This window comes from Rattus norvegicus, chromosome 11 (assembly GCF_036323735.1).
Source record: "Rattus norvegicus strain BN/NHsdMcwi chromosome 11, GRCr8, whole genome shotgun sequence".
Lineage (NCBI taxonomy): Eukaryota > Metazoa > Chordata > Mammalia > Rodentia > Muridae > Rattus > Rattus norvegicus.
In genome coordinates, this window is record NC_086029.1 from 42,981,536 (window position 1) to 43,007,649 (window position 26,114).

The following is a 26,114-nucleotide window of genomic DNA, read 5'->3' on the forward strand; positions in this document are numbered from 1 at the left end:
TTCTACCAGCGAAGAAACAAAACCTTTCACATACAGAAACTATTCTTCTGTTTGTTTGCTTGCTTTTGTTAAGTGCTGACAAGTTATCCTCCCTCCCTCCCTCTCATCTGAATCCACACCCTTTGAAAACAAACAGGCAGCTAAAGAACAATACAAGAAAATATGGTAAGACAAAAGGAAACAAACTGGAACAGGACCACACAGACAGACACACAGACAGAAGGCAGGCAGAGGCAGTGCACTTGCAGGAGCTTCTGTCACTGTACCTTCATTGTTGGTGACATTTTCTGCTCCTGGAGCAGCATTGCTGGTTCCTGCTGCCATGTCCAAAAGCGGCTGAATGATTTCAATTTTGAACACTCCGTTTTTTTGCCAAAGATTTAGCACACGAACTATTTTACTCTGTTATATGTAAGAAAATGAACATACAATAAATATTTATAGAAATAATGTATCCTATCTGATTTTAAAGAGAATTACTGTTTCATAAGGGAGAAAATCCATCAGAATTATCACCCAGTTAAACTCTAATCTTTCCTCAGTGATACAATCCAATGAAGGAACATAAACAGAACACATACCTGGCAAATAAAGAGAAGGTGAACACTTTAAGAGCCATTTCTAAACACACACACACACACACACACACACACACACACACACACACACACACACACACTTGCAATTCCCACAATGCCCCTCTTAAAGCAAAGTGTCTCTATTCTCATTACTGAGTATTGTATCTAAGACTCTGTTCTGGAAGACAGAAGAGATGATCTAAACTGTCAAGGGGCAACTTGTGGCCTTTCACAGCTAAGGAGAGGGCTGCTTAACTGTTCCCACCTACACCTACATATTGCCTGCATAGGAACTGGCCTTCTCCTTAGGGTTTCCCTTAAACCTAACACAGGAACAAGAAGAAACAGCATTATTCTCTCTTAGTTTGAACAAACCAAGTTTCCTAAGAATTCAGAGAAACTAAAGCAGCAGGTTACATTAGTGTTAGTAATTGTTTACTGTGAATTCCCACCCAGTTAGAGTACAGGTAACATATCTTTCATGTTCTTTCTGTGAAATCGTGTGTGTGCGCGTGTGCGTGCACATTGCAGTCTTATTGTAGATTAATCACTTACACACAGGTATGTTGGGGAAGAACAACTCTGGGTCTTCCACAGTAGGCAAAAACCTGATGAATATTTTCCCTCAGACAGAGCTGCTCACTGTCTTGTTTCCATAGCGGCCTTCGCTTGCTGTTATTAGCAATCTACCCGCTAAGTGCTGAGATCAAAGGCATGTGTCTCCATGCCCACTAGCAGTATGTTCTCTAAAGTAAGATAATGCTTCCTGAACAAACCTTTTTAGTTTCTTTGAACTGCAGGATATTTAACATGTAATGCATCTTCTCTAGAAATTCTTAGTGTACAAAGATACATAGCTGTTCGCTTTAGCAGAAGCTTTATACCCACTGAGAAGTTACTCCTCACACCCTACTTTTCAGCAGGCTCTGCTCAGCTCAGGGTCTATGACTCTGGTTCCTTCTACAATTTAACATTATAAAAGTCCTTGTGTAGAGGCCTAGTGAATGCACCATTTCACACAGAAGCAAGAATAGGAAATGACCACAGCAGAAAAAACTGAACTTAAAACTCAAGAATTCAGTAATGAAGATATTACCCAGTAACATGACAAGCTTCAAACAACATGAACTTAAGCATATAAAAAGAAAGTAAGCTCAACAAAAACACAAACTGTTAAGTTATTAACCATACCTTATCTTCAGATGGACAAAGATATAAATACTGGAATGTAGCAGTTATATTCTTAGAGAATCTTGGCCCAAAAACATCTTTATCAGTTCCAAACTGGTGCCGAGACTGTCTCACGATGGAGTCAATGACATACAGGCCTGGAACCTTGTACTCTGGCTTACACTGCAGGGGAGGAGACAAGCTTAGTGCAGGAAAGTGAAATCAGTAGTGCACACCTCCAACCCCTGTACGGCAGGGGTAAAGGCGAGTGGGGCTCTGTGAGCCCGACCTAGTCTGGTCTACTTAGTGAGTTCCTGGCCATCCAGGGCTACACAATAAAACCATCTCGGGAACTGGAAAAAGAAAAGGAAAAAAGCTCTGAACACATCTGACACCACTATTCACACATACTAAGCTCACAGTTGAACACATCTGCTGTGCACTGTGCAGAAGATGCTTACGTGCTCCAGCTGTCTGTCTATCTGGCTGTCAGGTTTTTCAACAGTGACATTCTTTGCTACTTCAAAGTCCCAGGACTTTGTTTCCCCAGATCCTGGACTTCACCTCCAAAACTTTCCAGAGCTACTTTACCAACCCACTTTCCTACAATTAATTCAGTTATTCTGAGTCTGGAATAACTTTTTGAAGCTACTAAAACATACTTTTAATTAAACATGCTAGTTTTACTTCTGTTAAAATTTTTACCAGAGAAATAAAAAGAGGAAGGTTCATTTGGGTCTACAAATCTGACAGAAACAATTAACCAAGCATTAGAAAAATGGGAATTTATGTAGGAAAAGACATAGCCCTTCATGAAAGATAATCAATTCAGCAACAAAAATAAAGCCTTATTTGATGTAAGGATTTATGTAAAAAGAACAACATGAATGTACATCTCCCTTTGAGGTCAGCCACTAGAGTTTTGTTTTTTTTTTTCCTTTTTCTTTCCTTTTTTCCGGAGCTGGGGACCAAACCCAGGGCCTTGAGCTTGCTAGGCAAGCGCTCTACCACTGAGCCAAATCCCCAACCCTAGAGTATTTTAAATACAAAGTAAAAAGTTGGAGAGAGAAATGTATGTTGGCTAAATAAGCCATGGTAACAACCACACAGAGGGTTATTTTGCAGAAGTTTACAATGCACGTAGTAGGAAAGGCAAGTCAGCAGCCAGTACTGTATCCACTTTTCTTACAGATGCACATGAATCAGCTAAACACAAGTGGACGAAGATGGACATACTGAGATAACTGGAGGCGGAGGCACACGTAAACTTCCGAGTTTCCCATTTACTGCTTTGCCCTTTGATCTGCTATAGAAGCTTCTAACTGATATAAACACCTACTATGTACTTCTTGGCAAAAAGGATTAAGACTTTGACGACCGTGGAAGTGATGGCACACACCTTTATTCCCAACATTCAACAGGCAGAAGCAGGTGGATCTCTGAGTCCCAGGCTAGCCTGGTCTACAGAGTTCGTTCTAGGACAGCCAGGGCTACACAGAGAAACCCTGTCTCAAAACAACAAAACCAAAACCAAACAAACAAAAACCCTAAGACCATTATCAGTTCTGACCTGAAAAGACATGCTACACACACACACACACACACACACACACACACACACACACACACACACACCTCACACACTTAAGACAACATACAAGTAAAACAGCTTAATCATGATGATAACAGAGAAAAGTCAGGAAAAATAAAAGGTAACGTCATCTGAAAATCTCACCTGAAAATTAAATGTCAACAGAGTGGATGGGCAGAGTATAGAACAGGCAGGCCTCTTGGGGCTAGGAATAAACACTATTCTCAGGACTAGAATAGTGCCAAGCTCCAACCTTCTTGCCAATACTCAATGAATGGTAGAAATATGGGAAAATACCTTTTAAAACTTCTAAATGCTTAAAATAACTCAATACATATTTTTAAAAACATTTATCATGGGCTGGAGAGATGGCTTAGCAGTTACTGTTCTTCCAGGGGTCCTGAGTTCCATTCCCAGCAACCATACTATAGCTCACAACGTGCGTAATGGGATCTGATGCCCTCTTCTGTGTGTCTGAAGATGGTGACAGTGTACTCATACATGAAATAAATAAATCTTAAGAACAAAAGATTTATCATAAATATATTGAGTGGTTTGTCGGGGTGTGTGTGTGTACGTATACATACATACATACATACATACATACATACATACATACATACATACATACATACCATGTGCATATCTGGTGCCCACAGAGCCCAAAGAAGGCATAGGACTTCCTGAAACTGACATTCTGGAAGTGTTAGGAGTCCACGTGGGTGGTAGGAATGGAACCCAGGTCTTTTGGAAGAGACTCCAGTGCTCTTACCTGGTTGAGCCATGGCTCCAACCCCACTAAGTTTTCTAGAATGGTTTTTAGAAGCATGCATTCAAATTTCAATTCACATATATAAATGTGTATCATAAACATGATGCAATAATGAAATCGTTACCTTTTTGATGAACTTTTCTACTATTTGAACAACATGCTTATAAAGCTGAAAAAAAAAAAACAAAACAAAATTAGTCGGTTTATACATGTCTGTATTTTCCACAATTCAAAACCCTGAAATGTCCAACTTAAAAGAATTAGCAATTATCCCAAAGAGCCGTTAGAAATAGTTCACAATCAACAACTTTAGAATCCCGAGAAAGGAATTAATCAAAACAAGACTACACACTCCTTCATCAATCTTCATGTATCAAGGTATGAGGTTATTTCACTAGGGACAGAAACAGAGCCAAAACTAAGTAATACTATTTCTTAACTGTGCCATTCACTCAAATGTGAGCTTGGGTAACATAGCCCAAGTCTTGACTTCCCCCTTCCCCACAAGCTGGTTTATAAGGATTGAAATATGGCAAAGTGCTGTGAATAGATGTCACAATGCAAATGCACAGTAGTACCAAAAACCTTCAGCAAAACTTAATTCACAAGATAAATTCTGATGTTTAACAAACTTAAAAAAAAAAAATTCAAAGCAGAGCTGGCAAGATGGCTCAGTAGGTAAGGATGTTTGTTATAGAAAGCTGGCAAACTAAGCTAGATCCCAGGTAAAGGTGGAAGAGAACTTTCAAGGTGGTTTTCTAACCTCCACGTGCGTACCACCTCATGCCCTACCTCTGCCACCAATAATTAACTAAACAATTAAAAGTATTCCTAAATTAAATATTTTTCTTACCTTAATAGCTTTAATAGCAGCTTTAGTAATAAGAATCATCTTGGCTCTAGAGATGGGTGGTTTCATATCCATAAGTGAGAAGAGCTTAAAAACAAGAAACAAAAATAACTCACAAACTCAATTCAGAGGTCAATTCCCACTGTTTTACACAGACGTTTCTACCTATTAGCCAAGCGAACAGCAAACATCTGTAACTACGATGTGTCAATCCGGCTATGTATCCAATGTCACTAACAACTCTACAGTCTGTCTGCATCATCACTTAGGAAGGTCACAGCAAAGAAAAAAATGTATGAATGCAGAGGCAAAAGCATTAAAAAAAAAAAAAGCTATAGATTTTCAGTTCCAAATCTTTCTGAGATGTTGGAGAACTTCCATAACCCTAAGGTTCATTCAGATAAACATGTAAAATGTTTAACAATAAATTTAAAATGCCTTGTAAAGTTCCAACTATCTATGATGCTAGTGTGAGAATTTAAAATTTCTTTTCTTTTTTTTTTTGGAGCTGGGGACCGAACTCAGGGCCTTGCGCACTCTACCGCTGAGCTAAATCCCCAACCCTAAAATTTCTTTTCTTAAAACCTAGCCCACCTCTGAGAATCAGAACTCAGTTTAGTACATCGTTCTAGCAATCAGGGAACCCCATGACCACACACACAATATTCTCTACTCCAAAGACTAAACACAACTAAGGCAATAATAATCAGAACTAGAAGGGTTACAAGCACAAACTCCTGAGATTAAGCACAGGTTTTTAAGGTCTGGGGAGGTCAGTGCTAGTGTGGCAGCCCATGCCCTTAATTCCCTTGGTACTTGGAGGCAGGGGCAGGCAGATCTCTGTGAGCTCCAAAGCAGCCAAGGATAGTCTCTGCCCCAAAACAAGAACACCCAGGGAGATGGTTCAGGGGCACAGGACTGAGCTTGATCCCTAGAAGACACATAGAAAGTGGTGTGTGGTTGCTTGTCCTTGTAATCTCAGAGCTGGGAGAAGTAAACTAAAGTACATGACACTTGAGCTTGAACTTTCTCTACACACACACACACACACACACACACACACACACACACACACACACACACACACGGTTCTCCTTGAGAATGACTCTAAATGGAAAAGTAGAAAAGCTGTAGTGATGGGTGAAGCTATGTAAATCAATGAACAAATTTAACTACTTCAACTTAAAATCCATAGACTCATAAACACACAACACCGTTTACTATCGTCTCCATCTCTATTTTTAGACGAAGGGCTTCAGAATAGTCAATGCGTGGCTCAAGAGTATATTTTATTGAAGCCTAAGCTAGTATTTGTCTAATGCCAAGATTGTACATAGTGATTTCAATAGTAGGCAAGTCATTTCTTTTAAAGTCCAATGAGGGGGCTGGGGATTTAGCTCAGTGGTAGAGCGCTTGCTTAGCAAGCGCAAGGCCCTGATTCGGTCCCCAGCTCCGGAAAAAAAAAAAAAAAAAAAGTCCAATGAGCATACAAGATGTTACTGCCTCCAAGTAAAAAGAAACTGTCATAATCATTTTAAAAATTAAAGCATAGGCTCTCACACAGCAACCGTCAATATCCAGGCAAAAGATTAACAAGAGATGAATAAGGTAGCAAGGTGACTTCACCACCTCTAAGATTTGCTTTCACAAAAAAAAAAAAAAAAAAAAAAAAAAAAAAGGTGCTAAAAGGGAACCTAGAGCCTACTGAAGCTAGGGATACAAAAAAAGTCCAATACAGCAGAGGAAAGAGCTGCACTAAAGAGTACCAGAGTCAAGTGACACCCTAAAGCCCAGAAAGGCACATATAGCCTTTTCAAACACTCCAAGGCTAATCAGAACGCAAACAGACCCTCGTCTTCTCGTTGAGGAAATTACCAGGGTATAACAGACATGACGGTTTTGTTTATTACAGTTGTCTATGTTGTATGATGTGAGCATGTCACAGTGCACATGCGGAGGACACCAGGGAGTCAGTTTTCTCTTTCTGTTCTGGATCCCAGGGATCCAGCTGCCTGTAAACACCTTTACCCACTGAGCCACCCTGTACAGCCCATGAATTTTCCCATGGGTGACTCCAAAGACCAATTGGTTAAGTTTTCATGTAAGTAGAAATGTCTTCGGGGGTTAATTTTTCACTCAAAAGCTCAGCAAACAGCATACTCTGCATGTAGAGAAGCAGCAGAATCATTTTAAAGCTTTTTATTTAGAGACGGGGTCTGTGTATCCTGGCTGTGCCTGACTCAGGAGTAGACCAGGCAGGTCTTGAATTCAGAGACCAGTCTGCCTCTGCCTCTCAGTTCTGGGATTCAAAGTGTGTGCTACCATGCCTAGCTTATGCTTCAGAACTGTAAGTAAGCAACACAGGTTTCCAGGACACCTAAGCCTCTTTTTAAACAACCTTGACTCTCCTTGACCAACTTTTCTTAACTCTTCAAGTTGTGAATTTGTACTTGATGCAATCTGAGAAAAATGCTTTAGGAAAATGTGAAATTTAGAGATTTTAAACATTTTCTAAAGCTGATAGCTACCAATATCTTACTGACTTGTCAAAGAAACTCTGTGCTCTCTAGAGCACTGGCTCCCTTAGATACAAACCTACCTTCATGGAAACGCCTCCCTGGTAACCATGTGCTCTGACACACATCATCTGGGGAGAAACACCAGGAGCCCTTGTCAGGTAGACATGTTTTCATGTTACATACGAGTGTACTAAGGTACAAGTTGCTAGCTATGTTAACATCCCAGCCCTAAATTACTACAATACTGTGTGTGTGTATTTGTGGAAAGCAGACATCAACTTCAATTGCCTTGCTTAAGGAGATGCTCACCTTAAAAAAACAAAACTAAACAAAAGCCTGACCATTACCACCACCTCCACCTCCACCTCCACCTCCACTTCCACCTTCACCACCAAGCTAAACCCTGGACAGCAACCCAGGGGGTGGGGGGTGGGGGGTGGGGGTGGCGGCTATCTGTTCAATTCTGAGCTTACAATTACATGCTAGCAGGTCTGGCTTTTTAAATAAATCCTGAGGATTCAACTCAGGTCCCTCCTTGCAAATACTTTACTAACTGAGCTATGTCCTCCGTCCTTATTGTCAATGTTTTGATGGGTAAATGGTCGTACAATTTAATGTCTGCAATACAGTGGCAGGAAGAAAAGGTGAGAGACTTTGGCTGGAACAAGAGGAAGGCCGCTGGGATGGGCCTGTGGAGGCTGCACCTGACCCCTACCCTTGCTCCACTGTGGCATGACATGTCCAAGTGACAAGGATAGCAAAGCACTACAGAAGTGCTGGAAAAGCTGCTCAGTGTAGGCCACTTGCTTCACGTGTAGTACACAAGACCCAGAAGCTTGCCCATGGTGTTCAGGGTCAGAGGGAGGGCTACTGGTTTAATGTGAAATGATGCATGAGATCTCTGGTTTTGAGGTCTCAGCTCTGTGAGCTCAGCAGCGCTCAATAGCCAGCCTTCTGTTGTATACAGCAAGAGTCTACATTCTAAGCACACTCATACAAGCCTCCCTAGGCTTGTTGCCCCCACTGCAACTGCTTCTCAATTTGCTCCCAGGTCTCTAAAAACAATACTGTATTACTTACTGTCCTATGAATTATTAATTATGCTTCCAAATGGAATTATCTAAAAGAGCCCATAATAGTTGTGATTTTTTTCTTTTCCTGCGCTCTATGCCTACCCTTCCTCACATGGACCAACCCTAACTATTTCCTTAAGATCAATTATGCTAAGACCATGACAGCAGCTCTAAGAGAAGCTCTAAGAGTTTACAAGTATAAGGCCAGCATGGGCAACTTGTGAGAGTTTGTCTAAAAATAGAAAGTAAAAAGAAGTGACACATATACTGTTCATCAGTTCTGTATTTATGAATAGCTTCCCTCATTCTAAAGTAAATAATTTACTATTTAGTCCTTCCTCCACTCATCTAGAGCCAAACTGCAATTGAATAATCTTAAACAACCAACCTGCCAAGGCCACCAGTATTGGCTGAGCAATCTCTCAGATTTATAAAGGCCGACCTTGTGACAATCCAAGATTCTGATTACAGTTACCGAGTCTTCGTAATCTTATTATTCGCAGTCAGAACACAAACCCAATAGTTAACCAACTGCCCACTAAGTTTGCCTCTACCACTAGCTAATGCTGTGAGCGATTCATCGGCACAACGGAAATCGTACCAGTCTGCTTGCTTACGGGAAGGTTAAGTGTGGAGTACAAACGTATTGGAGCACCAATGGGGCACCTTGTAGAGTGAGTGTCCGCGGGGTCTCAGATGACCACAGCACCTTGGAAACCGTTCCTAGCAGTGCTTCTCCCAAACTACAAATTCAAGTACCAACGGAAACCTTAACATATTCACCCTGTGGCACTTACTTGCTCCCCACTGAAGTGGAATAGAATGTGCACGTTCGGTAGTGTACTTCCAATCATCTCTAGACCACTTATAAATCTAGTAAGCAGGGGTTAGAGAGATGGCTCAGCAGTTAAGAGCACTGACTACTCTTCCAGAGGTCCTGAGTTCAATTCCCAGCAACCACATGGTGGCTCACAACCATCTGTGATGTGATCTTGGCACCCTCTTCTGACATACAGGCATATATGCTGGCAGAACACTGTATACATAATAAATGAATAAATCTTTTTAAAAAATCTAGGAAGTAGCAAGTACTATGTAAAAACAAGTGCTCTGATGTACTGCTTAGGTAATATAACAAGAAAAAAAGACAATACTACAAGATACACAACTTTCAAACAAGCGCTGGTGGGAACAAGGACTCTGAACTAAGAGGAAACTTGAGCAATATTGCGTCTGCACATTGCCACTCACAAAACTGCTCAAAGTGACCTCAAGTCATATCCCTTGGAACTCTCTACAATTTCACCCCAATATTTTTATATACATTCTTATTTATTTTATTTAATGTATATGATTACACTGTAGCTGTCTTCAGACACACCAGAAGAGGGCGTCAGATCCCATTACAGATGGTTGTGAGCCACCATGTAGTTGCTTGGGATGGAACTCAGGGCCTCTGAAAGAGCAGTCAGCTCTGAGCCGCTGAGCCACCTCTCCAGCTCTCACCCCAGTATTTTTAAGCCCACACTGGTGAGTTTGCGGTAGGAATGTGTCAACTATACTGTTTCACAGAACTCTGTAGTTTTGCTTGTAGGCACATGACATTTAAACACCTGAGTCTAACAGTAAACCATAAGCAGCAGCAGGCTCTGGATCGCAAAAGCACAAAGCCTCATTGGGCACGGCGTGCATTAGGAAAAGTCGGTTCACAGCACCAGTCTGAGTTAGGCTCTGTGGTCTACAAGTGGAGGACAATTTGTAAGAAAGCCTAAAGTCTATCCTCAACATTGTCCTCTCTCATGCTAGCTTGAGCTGCAAAGTACTTTAAACACAGAGCTTACAATCATCCCCCTTCCTTTCGTAAAAGACTTAAGAAAAGGAACAAGTACTGTGGCTCTTTTGGAATTCATTCAGCATTGAGGCTCAAAGCTAAGTAACACTCTACTAACTGCACAAGCTTGGCAAATGCCTTAGTTTTGTGAAACCATACAGAATACTACACACTAGGCAATTTTAAAAGGTATGTGGGACAACTACGTTCTCAGCCCATCATGCAATTTTTAAGAAACTTTTGTTTTGGGCTGGAGAGATGGCTCAGTGGTTAAGAGCACCGACTGTTCTTCAGAAGTCCTGAGTTCAATTCCCAACAACCACATGGTGGCATCTGATGCCCTCTTCTGGTGTGTTTGAAGACAGCTACAGTATACTTATATATAATCAATCAATCAATCAATAAATGAAACTTTTGTTTTTAACTGGGATCTTACTCAAACTGAAGGCAATTCTCATACTGCAGTCTCCCAAATGCTGGTGGAAATTTCTTACAATTCTATAGGATAGAAAGTTCAAGGTGTCCCTTCCTATGTGGAGAAAGCATCCATCTCATAACAAAGGCAGAGGGTAACAGAGTATACAAGGAGAAAGGGGGAGGGACCAAGTCTCCATCTTAATAACCTGTTTTCCTGATAAAGGCAGTGGCTTCCTGGTTTCCCAGCCATCTCTGATTCGGTCTCATCTACCAACACACTTGCATAAACAAAATGAATATGGTTCCACGTATGAATCTAATCATTCATACACATCAGTAATTCTAGACAACCTTTCCAAACCACAAGATTTCTTTCAGTTTGTAAAAAGCCACATTAATAATAGTTCTTATCTCAATCCACAAGGCTGAAATTAAATAAGGCAACGCACACATCTCAAGCCTAATCCCTGCTCCCCCCCTACCACCACATACACACTCAGTAAATGAGCAATATAATGCTCTGGAAATCTTTTTTAAATCTTTATTACCTTTGTCTGTGTACTATGGTGTGTGTATGGACAGAGCACAGAGTCATAGACCACTGCTCTGCCACTCACTAACTTACTCCCGGGAAACAGGCTATGTCAGTGACCCTGCAGCTAAGCTCCAGCAACACCCCAGTCTCTTCCACTCAGTACAGCGATGGGGCAACAAGCGTGCTCACACAACCCCACCAGCCTTTTACATGGGTGCTGGGGTCAGGTCCTCAAGCTTGCACAGCCAAGTGTGCTTCACTTTTGTGCCAATGCAAAGCTACCCAAATGCTACACTCAACAAATTCCAGACTTTAGTAGCTGCAAGTCGGTTCCAAAGGTTAGAGCTGCACATTCTGTTCTGACTTACAATTTAGCCTGAGGCAGAGCAGGGGTCCCTCTCAAATAACAGAATATTCGAAGTCTGACTACCATGCCTTACCCTTACCTTAACTACTATAATGCAAATGATTTCTAAATATAACTATCCCAGGTTATTTTTTAAGTGTGACATCCTAAAATCCCAGTGTTCAGATGTATTCTCTAATATACTGCAAGAGTGAATTAGTCTGACTACTTTTCTACTGATACAATAAAAGTTTACAATGTTCCCCAAAAAGGCTTTACGCGATACATCTTAGACTCTTATTCGTCAAGCATCAACACTGTGGAATGGTTGAACTTGGCTGAACCCTGGACTTCAGTAGAATTCATTTCTTGTATTTCAGCTTCTACATGCCTATGGTGCATGGCCTTTCCATCTACCCCAAAGCACCAAGCATGGTGTCTTCTCCCTCTTACACCACTTGGAGTATCTTTCTTACTACAGTCTCTGCCATTCTTGGATAAGGAGCCTTGTGATTATACAGGGCCCTCCCAGATAATTCAAGTCTCTATACAGAGACCACTAAACCCCCAATTGTTTTGGTATGTAAGCTAACACAGTCCCAGGTTCAAGGAAACCACACTGTTGGGACCTATCTATCTGTATGAGAGGAGTATTTATCACTTTAAATAAAACAGTGCTCTTTTGCCTTATTAAAATCTGCCATCAACTTAAACCCTGTTTTCAATCATCTCTAACAAAACTACATCTTCACAGTGACTATGCTGGGCTTTAATAGTCTTTCCAACCTACTGAGGTAGTTTGGAAATCATTTAACTTTCATTCCACTTCATAAACTTACTTCGTATGCCTTGACTAAGTCATTCGGTGGTTTTGAATAAAAAAGGGGGAGGTGGGGGAACAACTTCTAGGATGACCACAACTGAGTCTTAATATTTTTTATTAAAACTATTTGATACCCTTATCCGACCCCCATTTTTCTAAATGAATTCAGAATAAAGTTATAGCTAATACCTTTCTGAGAAAAACTGTTAAAGTCTTTACTTGACAAAACATTTTTGTTATAAACTGTTAGTGAATACGTTCTGTTTACCAGCAACTAGCAGACTAGATATTCCTAAGAGAAACAGAACCAGAAGAGATAAGGAAACTAAAATTATTAGGAAATTACAAAGTGGTCTTAGTTTTTGCATGAGTGTCATTTTGCCTGTAACATGTGTACTCTAGAACCTACAGTTATGGACATCTGTAACCACCACTGTGCTGCTATGACTCTTAATCCAGGCCCTTTTCAAGAACAAGTCCTCTTAACCATTGAGCTGCCTCTCTAGGCCCAGTCTTAACTGTTTACGGAAAGGAATATATGGTGAATGTTTATGTATGATTGTATGCATGCGTGCATGTATGAGTCTGCCATTGAGGCCAGAGGTCAAAGTCAGATGTCCTTCACCGTTCTACCTCGTTTGAGATAGGGTCTCTCCGTGCATTTGGAGGGCATTCATTGACCAGATTGGCTGGCCAGCACCTCTCTCTCCCTTCCCAGTGCTGGGTTTCAAGGACGCCTGACACAGCAAGCACCTTAACCACTGGGCCATCTCTCTAACACCTTAAGCATCTTTTGAAATTCTTAAACTTCTTAAGTACTTTTCCCTTAGTTTCTTTCAAATGTACTTAGCCCAATCTTTCTCTTCCTTAAACTTGAAAACTGTTTCTCTCAAATTTACTTCCCAATGGATTACCAGTATACCCACCACTCTCTCCTTTGCTAATATCATATAACCTCCAAGATGATAGAGCATTTTCCCTTTAAGTCTTGTTATTCCTATTTAATTACAAAGTTTAAGGAAACAAACCAAAACCCAGGATTGTACAATGGGACAGCAAAGGCCCTTGCCATCAAGCCTGAGCTGGCTCCTGAGATCCACACGGAGGAGAGAACTGATTCTTGAAAGCCGTCTGCTGACCCCCACATGCACATGTGGTACAAAAACAAGGGAGAATTCGTCTAAAAGTCATATAAATATCTGCAGGGACAGGCAGGTGCCAAAGTCTTCAATAAGATGCAGGCATCAAAGGCGCTCCGTTCCATTCCACTCTTGTTTTTTCATTCAGAGTATCAGATGCACAAGTTTTACCCAATCAAAGATTAAAACCAACACAACTGTGATATTGAATAACATAAAAGTACTCATAAATTTCTCAACAAAGATAACTGTTATTTCTGGGGAAAAAATGCTTATCCAGCTAATTATAGCCTAAAGATAACTCCATAAAACTTATTGCTAAAGTAGACCAGGGGTAGCTTACAGTGCCTTCTAACATAGCATTTCATTTTGGGTCTTAATATGTTACTTAACAAAGCAATGTTGAGGAAATATTTTCTCCTAAGATTGGGGAAACCAGACTGGGGAAGGCCAAGCACAATAAAACAGGTACTACTGTGCTGTTCTCCATGAAAGGAGAAGCCCGTGTCTATAGCTACCACGACAGGGACAGAAAACAAGAAAGGGACTGTGAGACTGTTCCCCAGGAAAAATGCTTGCTGCTTGCTAAGCCCACGACTCCTGCAAGTTCTTTCACTTCCATAGGAGCAGAGCCACATGTGCCTCCTCGCTCCATTAACGGAAGCAAAACTCTTCAAGAGACACTATAACTGAAATGCACACAACTCGATTAGCAAAGGAAATCAATAAACAGTAAACTAAAGAGCAACCTTACCAAGCAAAGCTCAAAATATAAATTAAAATGGGCTAGAATTCTATGGTGTTTGATCCAGCACACAGCCAGCCAGCGAGACATGGCTGAAGCGTTTTAATTCCTCAGAGAAATATTGAGGTACAATAACAAAACTAAAAACAAAACAAAAACCTATAACCTTTCACCAACTCTATATCCAAAAATGTAGCAATGTAACAATGGAATGCTCTCAAACTTCTCACAGTTACTATTCAGAAAACAAATGAATAAGAAGCAGTGTTCTGTTACATGGCTGTCGTCACATGGGAAAGAATCTCAAAGTATGCAGGAGGAAAGAACACTAGAACACCTTAAAATTAACAGGTGCCGAATTTAGTGAGCTTACTTTATGGACCAATTTAAATCTGTCTAACTTGTACTTATTTCAAAAAGAAGTTAAATTATGAATGTAAAAGTTAACTTTAATTTGGGTCTAGGACTTTTTTTTTCCCTTTTTGAGACAAGATTTAACTATGAGGATGGCCTCAACGTAAAGTTCTGCCTGCCTCAGCCTGAGTGCTAGGACCACAAGTATGTGCCACTGTGCCTGTTTTCAAGTTATTATAAATGTAATTAAATGAATAAAAAGGCTACTAGCTGGGCATTGTGGCACACCCTTTTAATCCGAACAGACACAGGCTGATGTCAGAATAGCCAGCCAGAGCTTATGTAAAGAGACCCTGTTTCAGGGGGGAAAACCCAAAAAACACAAATATATAAACAAATGAATACCTAAAGTACATAAACTTATCAATGTCAGGTATGACTTGTCCATGAAATAAATTCTATTTGATCGCAGTCTACTCTGCAAATTTTGGAACCTTTTAGTACTGGCAGACTGAACTTAGATATATATCCAGCTCTTCTTGAAAATCTCTAATAAATTTTTTTAATTACAAAAAAATAGTAGTTTAAAAACTTTCCTCTTAAAATTCTTAGCAGTGGGGGTTGGGGATTTAGCTCAGTGGTAGAGCGCTTGCCTAGGAAGCGCAAGGCCCTGGGTTCGGTCCCCAGCTCCGAAAAAAAGAACCAAAAAAAAAAAAAAAAATAATAATAATAAAAAAAATTAAAAAAAAATTCTTAGCAGTGATCTATAAATATAAAACGCAAATCTCGGAAACTATGGATGTATGTCTAATTTTTATTGGCATCTGTGCATTAAAGGGTCCTTTTAAAAATGTCTTATTTCGGGCTGGAGAGATGGCTCAGCAGTTAAGAGCACCCGACTGCTCTTCCAGAGGTCATGAGTTCAATTCCCAGCAACCACTTGGTGGCTCACAACCATCTGTAAAGAGATCTGATGCCCTCTTCTGGTGTATCTGAAGACAGCTACAGTGTACTTATATATAATAAATAAATAAATCTAAAAAAAATGTCATTTCGAGCTGGAGAGATGGCTCAGTGGTTAAGAGCCTTGACTGCTCTTTCAGAGGTCCTGAGTTTAAATCCCAGCAACCACACGGTGGTTCACAACCATCTGTAACTGTATCTGATAGCCTCTTGGTGTGTCTGAAGATAGCTACAGTGTACTTATATATAGTAAATAAATAAATCTTTTTAAAAAAGTCTTATTTCTATATAAATTCTATTTTTTTTTAGGGGCAAATTCTTCGAAGCCTAAATGTTTAACCAAACCCCTTTCAGTTGCTTATATATAGACAGGCCTACCATCAACAGAAAAATAGTTCAACTTCAAAAAAGTTTGTTTAAAAAATAAGCAGGGGAAAGGTACTGTGTTGCTTCATTGCTCCCACAAGCAGTGTCTTGAATTCCTCTTCTTTCCTACCCCTTTTCTGTCCTTCTTCTTGGTACTGGGGACAAACCCTTGGGTTTGTTAAGCAAGTGCTCTCCACAGTCCAACCCAAGGTCTTTAGTTTGATGTAAGTACCATATTCCCCCCCTACTTTATAAAACCATTCAGATCCTGTTTCCAACAACAGACCTTTTCCATTCCTTACCTCCATTTTGGTTCATAGAACTGCTGTCAATCCAAAACTCCTTTTCCTTTGCTCAAGAAATGTGCCAGAAGGTGATTGATTCTAAGAAATGCTAACACTGGCAGGAGGGTTAAAGGTGCTTGCCGTCAAGCCTAATGACCTGAGTCCAATCCCCAGGACCCATGCAGAGGTAGCACTAACTCCCTATGGTTATCCTGACCTGCATGAACACACTGTGGTACACACACACACACACACCCATCATACACAAACAATAGTATAGTTTAGGCTGTTCATTTTTTATCTCTGCCATTGCTCTATTTCATTAACACAGAGCCAGGTTTCAAACACAGTTTTATTATTTTGCTTCACCAGTGAACTTGAACATTAGTATCTCCTCGAAATCGCCTGTGAAGAAATCTTTTCCATAAAATATTTCCACTTAGACATCAAACAAAGAAAAAAAGAGCTTGTTGGAGAACGTAAAATCATTTTATTGGAAAACAATTAGAAAAGTTTTAGCATTTAGACAGTTATTACATAACACTGGCTATAGTGTCTGATTGTTAGCAATGAGCAAACACAGAATTTCTACCCCTCCTGTTTTTCCTTGAATTGTCTCTTCTGGATAACTTCTTAAAAAATCATGTCAAAAACAAAATTCAATAAAATTTAGAAATCAACAAAATAATTTTTTCTTTTAGTTTTTCAAGACAAGGTTTCTCCGCAGTCTTGGTTGTCATTTGCTCTATAGATCAGGCTTGGCTTCAAAATCAAGAAATCCTCCTGGTTCTCCCTCTGCCTCTGCCTGCCAAATGCTGGGATTAAAGGAGTTTGCTGCCACTGTCCACTCAACACAATAATTTACAAAGCCATGTAGTTGGCTAACAGATATTGGTTTCAATCTGACAAATCCAGATCAAGCGAGAAATGGTGAAATGGTATGTCATAATATAACATTTGAGTTTTAAAATGTTTTTAATATAATAAAACTATATGCTAAAACTGTACAGTTCACTGGATTTTAGAATACTGAACAACAGTGAAGGGCCTGTATATAAATTGGGACAGCCACCATAGTGACACACACCCCCCACTATCCCAGCACTTGGCAGAGCCAGGCACTTCTGCTGCACATTCAGAAGTAGTCTGGGCTACAGTGTTACCTGCTACCCAGAATTACAAAGTAAGACCCTGTTCTCAAGAAAGAGAAAAAAGATTTGCAAGTATCAACAATCTCCAGGGCTTGGCAACCCTTTCTATAGTGGACTGACTCCTATTGTTTGGCACCTCTTAGGAGTTAGGTGATACACACATTTTAAAGTGTGTACAGGTGTACCTGCACAAAGCCTTTAATCCCAGCACTCGGTAAGCAGAGGCAGGCAGATCTGTGTGAGCTGGTGGCCGGCCTGGTCTACATAGGGAGTTGTGCGATCCAGAGAAACTTGTGGAGCTCACCCATTGAGCAAGGCTACGTCCAGAAGCCCTCTGCCTGTCTCCCCAGTGCTAGAGTTACAGGCGCAGATTACCAAACCCAGATTCTTCAGTGGTGCTGGGATCCACAATAGGTGCTTATCCTTGCACAGCAGACATGACCAAATGAGCCACATCCTCAGCGTACACATTAATTTTTCAGGGATATCTTGTTATTTAAAGAGTTATATGGTTCAGTGGAGTATCTGCTGCTCTTGCAGTTCAGTTCCCTGTACCCACATGGTGGCTTTATTGCAATTCTCAGAAATCTAACATTCCCTTCTGGCCTTTGCGGGCGGTGTGCACCTGGTGTACAGACATACATTCTGGCAAAATACTTATACAAATTAAAAAAAAAACCTTAGATACATTACAATAATTATATAGTTATACTCTATGTAGGTAGGGTTTTATTGCTTCAGCTAAAAATTAATGCTAACCAAGAACAGGAAAAGACAAAATAGAAATTCCATCAAATACATGAAGACACTAGAAATCTTTCAGAGGGAGATGGATGACATACTACAAAGTCCTGCTCTAATAACACAATAGCACAGAGAGGCAACAGCACCATACAATAGTAAGGGGCTATGATGTATTAGACCAGGTCTAAACAATATTTTCTGTTTATTCTTTATTTATCATAAGCATTTGTAATATAAATACCATAGGAATAAAATATCCCTATCATCCTAGTATCTTCTTAGTTCAGACTCTTTTTTTTTCTTTTTTCAGAGCTGAGGACCGAACCCAGGGTCTTAGCGCTTGTTGCAAGCGCTCTACCACTGAGCTAAATCCCCAACCCCTTAGTTCAGACTCTTAAGTCCTAAAGAGTAGAACAGTGGCTCTTGTTGAGATTTGCCCAGTCTATATGCAACCTAGAGTGCAAACCCACCAAGTATGAGCGCATCAGGAAATAGCCATCTCCCCACCTCAGGCTGTCAGTTCCAAATATCCACCCCGAGATTTCTTTGGGTCTGGTGTCTCCAGTTTTGTGATAAACTTGTGTATATTCCTGTGCTTGATAATATACTCCACTATGCTGGTTAGATCAGTGCCTCCTCCCTGCTGAGACTATATTTCTAATATATTTACAAAGAGCTTAGTGTTGGCTTCAAACAAGTATGTAGTAAATACGAAACTTTAAAACAGAAGCCCAGTGAACAAAAATTATGCAGTGTCATTACTAAGTGACAAACAGTAATTGGGATTATAGATGTATAAACACGAAAAATCAAAACACTGGCTTTGGGGTAAAAAAGCATCACTGATTAAGACAGATGTTTGTGGTATGTGGAGCATGTGGAGGCCAGGTGACAACCTGATGGGATGGCCCATTTTCTGCTGTCTACTCACCTCTGATAAAATATAACAACAAAAAAAACAAAAAAAAAATTTAAAAAAAAATCCTAGTTTCTAGTTCTTAACTGCTTCCCAGAGTTCCACCTGATTTTCAGATTAATCTACCACAGCTCCATAGTAAGGTGTCTACTTACATACATCAGTGAAGAGTTTTAACTATAAAGCAAGGAATATAATCAACAAGCCACATGAATGCTGAACACAACAGTCATGGTCAGGGTTATATAATACTGTGTTATCAAGATATATTTAAAATGTGATTTCAATGTGTACAGACATCCATACAAGGTAACTTGAAATGCTTAAACTGTGTCTTCTTCTATCCCATGGCCAAAAACCTACAACTTATTTCTGTCTTTAAACAAAGAAAGCCACCATTTTGGCATCTTTTAAAAAAAAGTTATAGATTATCCTCAATTCTGTTTAACCATATGTAGAAACCAAACCTTTCTATTACTCAATTTATTATTTATATAGCTAGCTTTTTCTGGAGCTAAATACTTGACAAAAATGTTAAAGAGGAACACATTTTTATCAAGAACATTAGGGATAAATAAGTGCTGTTGGAATGTTCTGAAGAGACAGATTTCCTTCCATTACTACTGTGTAAAGAAAGAGACTTCAAACACTGACAGAGATCACAGTTGGGAATAGAAGAAAACTGTAACTAACGGGATCCAAACACTCCTGGAATAGCAGCACTGCACAGGGAAATGCAGTAAGAAACTGCTAGCAGTTAGTATGCATCCCTTTCACAAAGTAAGAGCATTCTGAACCCTTTTCCCACTCGGACTTCTCAAAAAAGAATGACTAAAAAGTATTAACATTGCAAGTTAAAAAATAGAAACAGTCTCACCAGAAATCTAAACTCCACTGAACAACTGTGCCTACTAACCAAGAGGTAAAACATCACGGGAATTACAGTGTAAACAGGGACAGCAAGCTCCCAGCTGACAGACTTCTCCTTTCAGGGTAAGTGCTGAGTCAAGAGTGGCCTTAAAACATTAGCTCATAACCAAGTGGTCACAGCTCTGTCTGACTTAAAGATAAGCTGGGTCTTAAACTACTCTTACTTTCTTCCCCTTCACTGCAAAGCAGCACTGTGTGCACGCCACACCTCAGTGCTAACACTCTCAGAAAGCCTCTTCGATGGTCTGAGTTCAGAACGTATTCATGTCAGGACTCTAGATGCTTCCTCTCCTTTCTTATTTTCTCACAAGCACAACAGTGCTTCCCAGGGGCTGTTACTACATGGAAAGCTACCCCTCCCACCCTGCCACCAGTATATTTTGGGTTTAAACTTCTAATACATATATAAACATAGTTTGCTGTTGCCTTTAATATTATGAATGTAAAGGAGTCAAAATGCAACGTGAGTACAACTGTCAGCTCAGCGGATATACACAGGAATACATTTGACAAAGTTCATTGCAGTTTATCAGCAAAAATGGATTCTTTGTAGAATTTAAGCACGTTTAATATGCATAATAAGCAACATATGTACAAATACAGTCTCTGTCTTATTGTTCACAGGCCAAAATCCACCATCTGATTGTCCCTGCTGGAAGCAACAAAGAAAAAAGGGCTATTTTTAAGTAACAACTCATTTTCATTTTTAAAAAATTTACATTATGTTTATACTTTCAAGATTTTTAAATTTAGATAAATGGGCAGGATATATTCTTTGAAAGCCTAAAACTATAATTAAAGGGGTTAAAAAAATCTGCAGGGGTTGGAGATTTAGCTCAGTGGTAGAGTGCTTGCCTAGCAAGTGCAGGGCTGGGTTCGGTCCCCAGCTCCGAAAAAAAAGAAAAAAAATCTGTAACTTTCTGCCTCCCAAGTGCTGGGATTAAAGGCACCCATCCCCCAGCTAAAAAGTCCTGTAACTTTTACACATTCCATAAACTTCAGCAGATTTTTAAACTTTTCACACTGAGGAAAACCACAAAGCAACACACAACATATTGGCCAACATGGACCCACCTTAGTCCACCTTCAAGACTTATCATTTAAAAGAAAAAAGACTTATTACTCTCTTTGAGAGAATAGTGCATCCAAACAGCAATTAATGAATGCCTTTAATTACTTCCCCTTTCTTCTTCTTCTGTACTAAGCAGACTTCAGTGACATCATTCCCAATCTATCCTCTTCCTTTTACCACTCCCAACCTTCAGCTGCTGCTTTAAACTCACCTTTTCATATCCCTTCCCTGAATATGCTCAACTCTATCCTTTAAAGTTCATTTCGTATATGGATGCTCTGTCTGCATGTATGTCTGTGCTCGGGAAGAGGGCATCAGATCCCCTGGAACTGGTTTTATATGGTTCTGTGAATAGCCAGGTCTCCAGCAAGAGCAGCAAGCACTTTTAACCGAAGCAATGATGACTCCAGCCCTAAAGCCTCTTCTACCTAATGGAGACTAGGGTTTATGCCATATTACCTGAAAAGCCCAAGTTCATCCATAGTGCCCACCTCTTACCAAAACTAAAACCTTAATGGCCTAAACACATGGCCTGCCATTCAGCAGTGCTAGTTCACTGTTAGCTGGCTTTCCATCACTCATAAAACAGCCTTTTCCTCTAACTGCTCAAAACTAAACAACTAGAGAGGGCACTTGACCTCTTACTTCCTTATCCATTCAACCCTAAACTTCAAATTCCATCAGTGGCCTTAAGTCTGCTGGCCAGACCCTTGTACTCTACAAAGCATATCAATTAAGAAACATTACATTCAAACACTGTCTCTGCCATTATTGAGAAATGTGCGCCTGGGTAAATTTTTATTTAACTTCTTTGAAAATCTGCCTCTATGTATATAACTGGATGTCTGTGCAAGGCTGTAGGAATACATATCTGTTAAAGTAGACACAGTGCCCAACAAGCCAAATCGTATTCTCCTCCTCTCCCCTGCACCCTGGAATTTTTTGCACCAGCACCCATCTGAGAGTGACTCTGTCCCTGTTTTGGCTACTCCCAACTTTAAATATGACATGCCCTATTGCTTGCCAGAAATAACCATGTGACCATTCATTCCACACAGTGACAACTTAACCTATTCCACAACCAAACACACTTTCTTTTCCACTACGTGTAATTTTGAAGACTGGCAGCACCATCACCGTCTCAGCATCTAGAATACAGTGACAAAAGCCATTTATGGAACTGCCAGGCACCAAGGTCCTGAAGTACTTTGGCTCACATCCTTTCATGCTTCTCCTGACCTACACCTGCCTCTCCTGACCACCTGACACCAGCACAAGCTCAACACAATCTTGCCATCTAACTACTTAAAACTTCAATGTTGGGGTTGGGGATTTAGCTCAGTGGTAGAGCGCTTGCCTAGGAAGCGCAAGGCCCTGGGTTTGGTCCCCAGCTCCGAAAAAAAAAGAACCAAAAAAAAACAAAAAAAAAAAAACAAAAAAAACAAAAACTTCAATGTTTACTCACAGCCAAAATGACAATCAAGTACTTCAGACATGAAACATCATACCACACACTGCCATCCGACTAGTTCCCAGAATCAAACTACTGCTCACTACTCAGCCCTGCTGCCCCTTCAATCTGCCTCCTCTGAAATCCTAAAACAGATACCTTTTCTTCTGAGTTTTCACTGATACCCCATAGGCACTCCACAACACAGAGGAAAAACTGTTCTTTTTCTATTAGACAGACTCCTTAAGTGAAAGAGAACTGGGGTTGGGGATTTAGCTCAGTGGTAGAGTGCTTGCCTAGGAAGCGCAAGGCCCTGGGTTCCAAGGCCCTGGGTTCGGTCCCCAGCTCCAAAAAAAAGAAAAGAAAAGAAAAGAAAGAAAGAGAACCAGTGTTAAGAACAGTGGAACAACGGAACAGTTTTAAACCACCAGCAATTTGGGAGATTCAATGTTACAAGGACCTGACCTCATCAGTAATATTTTTTGAATGGGGAAAAAGAATGAGCACAAGGGGGGGGGGGGGGGAGGATGAGCACAAGACTTAGGTTTTAATTTGCAACTTGGCCCAGAGAGTTGGCAATGGCAACCCTCACCTAACAAATGTAACTTCAAGTTCATAAACTAGGATAAAGGTAAATTAACATGAGAAAATGCTTAGCATGCCATCTAAAATGTCAAAATGCTATTTCCCCTTCTCAAAGATTACACACACACACACACACACACACACACACACACACACACCCACCTACCTAAGTTTCATATTTCAAAGCAATTCAAATTGACTGCAGTTTTAGGCTATTTTTCCTCATCCATTCAACCAGGAGCTTCAAATTTTATTATCCTTAAAAGGTTTGGTAGCCTTAAGCCTTTAATCTGTTGATCACTCCCTTAGTAGTCTAAAACCCTGATTAAGTGAAATGGCTAACATTAGAAACTTTAACAAAGTACTTGATATCACCTTCCACAATACCTTAAAAAAGGAGTGTTTCTGGTCTTTAAAAACATTAAAAGTCGGGGTTGGGTATTTGGCTCAGTGGTAGAGCGCTTACCTAGGAAGCGCAAGGTCCTGGGTTCGGTCCCCAGTCCCAGGGGGGAAAAAAAAAAAAAACATTAAAAATCCTCCTTGTTCATTAAACCTTCAGGTTAGCTCTCACCTCAAGCGGTGTGCCTGAAATCTTAAGACTGTGGCATTTGTGTAAGTCCCCATCTATTCAAGAACCATTTGCCAGGCACCTGCTATGATGGGAGCAATTTTATAAAGTCAATGTTCAACGTGAACACTTGGTGCATCATCACTGACTTCTGGAAACCCACATTATTTTACTGTTTTGAAGATCATCTCTGGGCTGGGGAGAGAGCTCAGCGGTTAAGAGCAATGAAAGCCCATCCAGAGGTCCTGAGTTCAATTCCCAGCAACCACATGGTTGCTCGCCATCTGTAATAGGACCCGATGCCCTCTTCTGGTGTGTCTGAAGACAGCAACAGTGTAGTTATATATTATAAATAAATCTTTTTAAAAATGAGAAAATCATCTCTAGTCAACCCTTTCATCTCACTTCCCACCTGATGCAACTACTGTGGTCTGAGGAGACATGGATTTATCAGTTGAGGAAAAGTATTTTGAAGCGTAATCTGTACAGCAATAAATATTCTCAACTGCAGAATTAATTGGAGAGTTCCCTACTAGGGGGCTATGACTAGAAAAAGGAGTAACACCCTAATACTACTGCGAGTTGAACCATAGAAATCTCATTGTGAGATGGAGCAAGTTCTGACACCACATCAACACGTGTCAAACTATGACATCAGATTTCTTCAATGCTGGTTTATCTTTAGCATTGAAACGAGAAACATAATCCAACCCGACCCACAATAGTTTCCACTCTGCAACTGCGTTTTAAAGCATCAATGGTCGTCTCCTCCTCTCAAATCCACTCAGATAAATAAGATGGTATGGACTTTATGCTCCAAGAGCAGCACCTGGAAGTGAGACACGACCAGAAAGCTATTAAGGTGGTAGGCAGCTTTGTTCCCGGTTTGGGGAGGTTTTCACATGTAAATGTTCCTGAGTAAGGGAGCTGAGGATTAAGTACCCTGAGAGGGCGGTGCGAGGGTAAGCAAGTGGAGACCCAAGCTTTGCCTTTCGGGCAGACTAAACGGGGCGTACACTTCGCTCTCCCATTCAACTTTTTAGGTGTCACGATGTACAGAAAGGGTACGTTCTGGACAGAAAGGCTAAGAAACTACCTCTCTGTGTTTATTTGTGAGCGTGTCAATCCAGGAGGCGGGAGGGCAGACACCCTCTCTAACTCCCCGCCAGCCGGGATCAGAGTCCAGCGGCCGACGCGCCGCGGCCTGAGCAACAGGAGAGCTGAGGCGGCTGCTACGCCGGCCCCACGACCCGCGGGAACTCCCGCCCCTGAGTCCGTCCGCCCGTCCGCCCGCCCGCGCACCGTTGCAGCTCCTGGCGGGATCCGGGCCCCGCAAAACCGATAACGCGGCTGGGAGCACAAGGACCACGTTGAAGCCGGAGCCGGCACAGGCCGGAAGGGGGAGAAGGGGGCACTGGCGGGGGAGGGGCGCGGGGTCAGACCCAGGCGGTGGCCGCGACCTCTCCCCAGCTTCAGGCCCGCTGCCCCGGAACCCAGGGCAGGAAGCGTCCCCGCCCCGACTCGGTGCTCTAAAGCCCTCGGGCAGCGGGAGAAGCGACCGGGCTGGCCCGCAGCAGACTTGCCCTGAGCACCCCTCACCTCCTGGTTGAAGGCGTTGACGGCGTCCATGTTCGCGTTGCGGCGGCGGCTGCTCCGGGCCCGCCGGTCACATAGACCTCGCGCCGCGGCTGAGTAGGGCCGGGAGCCGGCAGGGCCCTAGGGCGTGGGGGGGAGGAGGACGGGAGGCGACAAGCGGCGAAGGCCGAGCAGGAAGGGGCTGCGGCCGAGGCGGCGAGGCTGGGCCGGTCGAGCGCAGACAGAGGCGGCGGGCCCCTGCTCAGTTCTGTGAGCTGGAGGAGAGCTGGGAGGCAGCGGCAGCGCGGGGCTCCAACATGTCCGTTTGGTGGTGGCGGCTGCGCTCTGCGTCGCGCTGACACGGCCCCCCGCGCCCTCACGCACTGGCTCACACTAGCCCAGCCGGCTAGCGGGCGGGCCTCTCTGTCTCTCTCCTCTCTTTCGCCAGCAGGATGGCGGCAGCGACCCGAGTGCACGCCGCGCGAAGCACCCTGGGACAGCTCGGGCCTCCAAGCGCTTCCTGCGCACGGCTCCGCCCCGCTCGTGCTTGGCCCCGCCCCCTCCCCGCCCCCATCGCGCGCAGAGCAGCTAGCGCGTGACGGAGCGGTGTAGCGCGCTTTCCCGCCGGTTGAGGCTGCGGAGGGTCCCGTTCTTCTGGGCTCAGGGTCCGGACGAGGGCTCCGGGGGTGCATTGTGGTGCCGTCGTGCCCAGGCAAGACTGCGCCCCGTTGCTGCGACAAACAAAGCGCGGAGGATGAGCATCTGCA

General features: G+C 41.9%; 1 protein-coding gene across 1 annotated transcript in view; it reads right to left on the minus strand.

The window, feature by feature from the left end:
* Window positions 1–25,758, minus strand: part of Scaf4 (SR-related CTD-associated factor 4) — a 56,040-nt gene extending 30,282 nt beyond the window's left edge. The window contains 5 exon segments of the mRNA NM_001037347.2: window positions 267–402; window positions 1,770–1,931; window positions 4,236–4,280; window positions 4,965–5,048; window positions 25,372–25,758. Of these exon segments, the coding sequence (NP_001032424.2) occupies window positions 267–402; window positions 1,770–1,931; window positions 4,236–4,280; window positions 4,965–5,048; window positions 25,372–25,401 (457 nt within the window). The 5' untranslated portion in view covers window positions 25,402–25,758.
* Window positions 25,759–26,114: the final 356 nt, after the last annotated feature.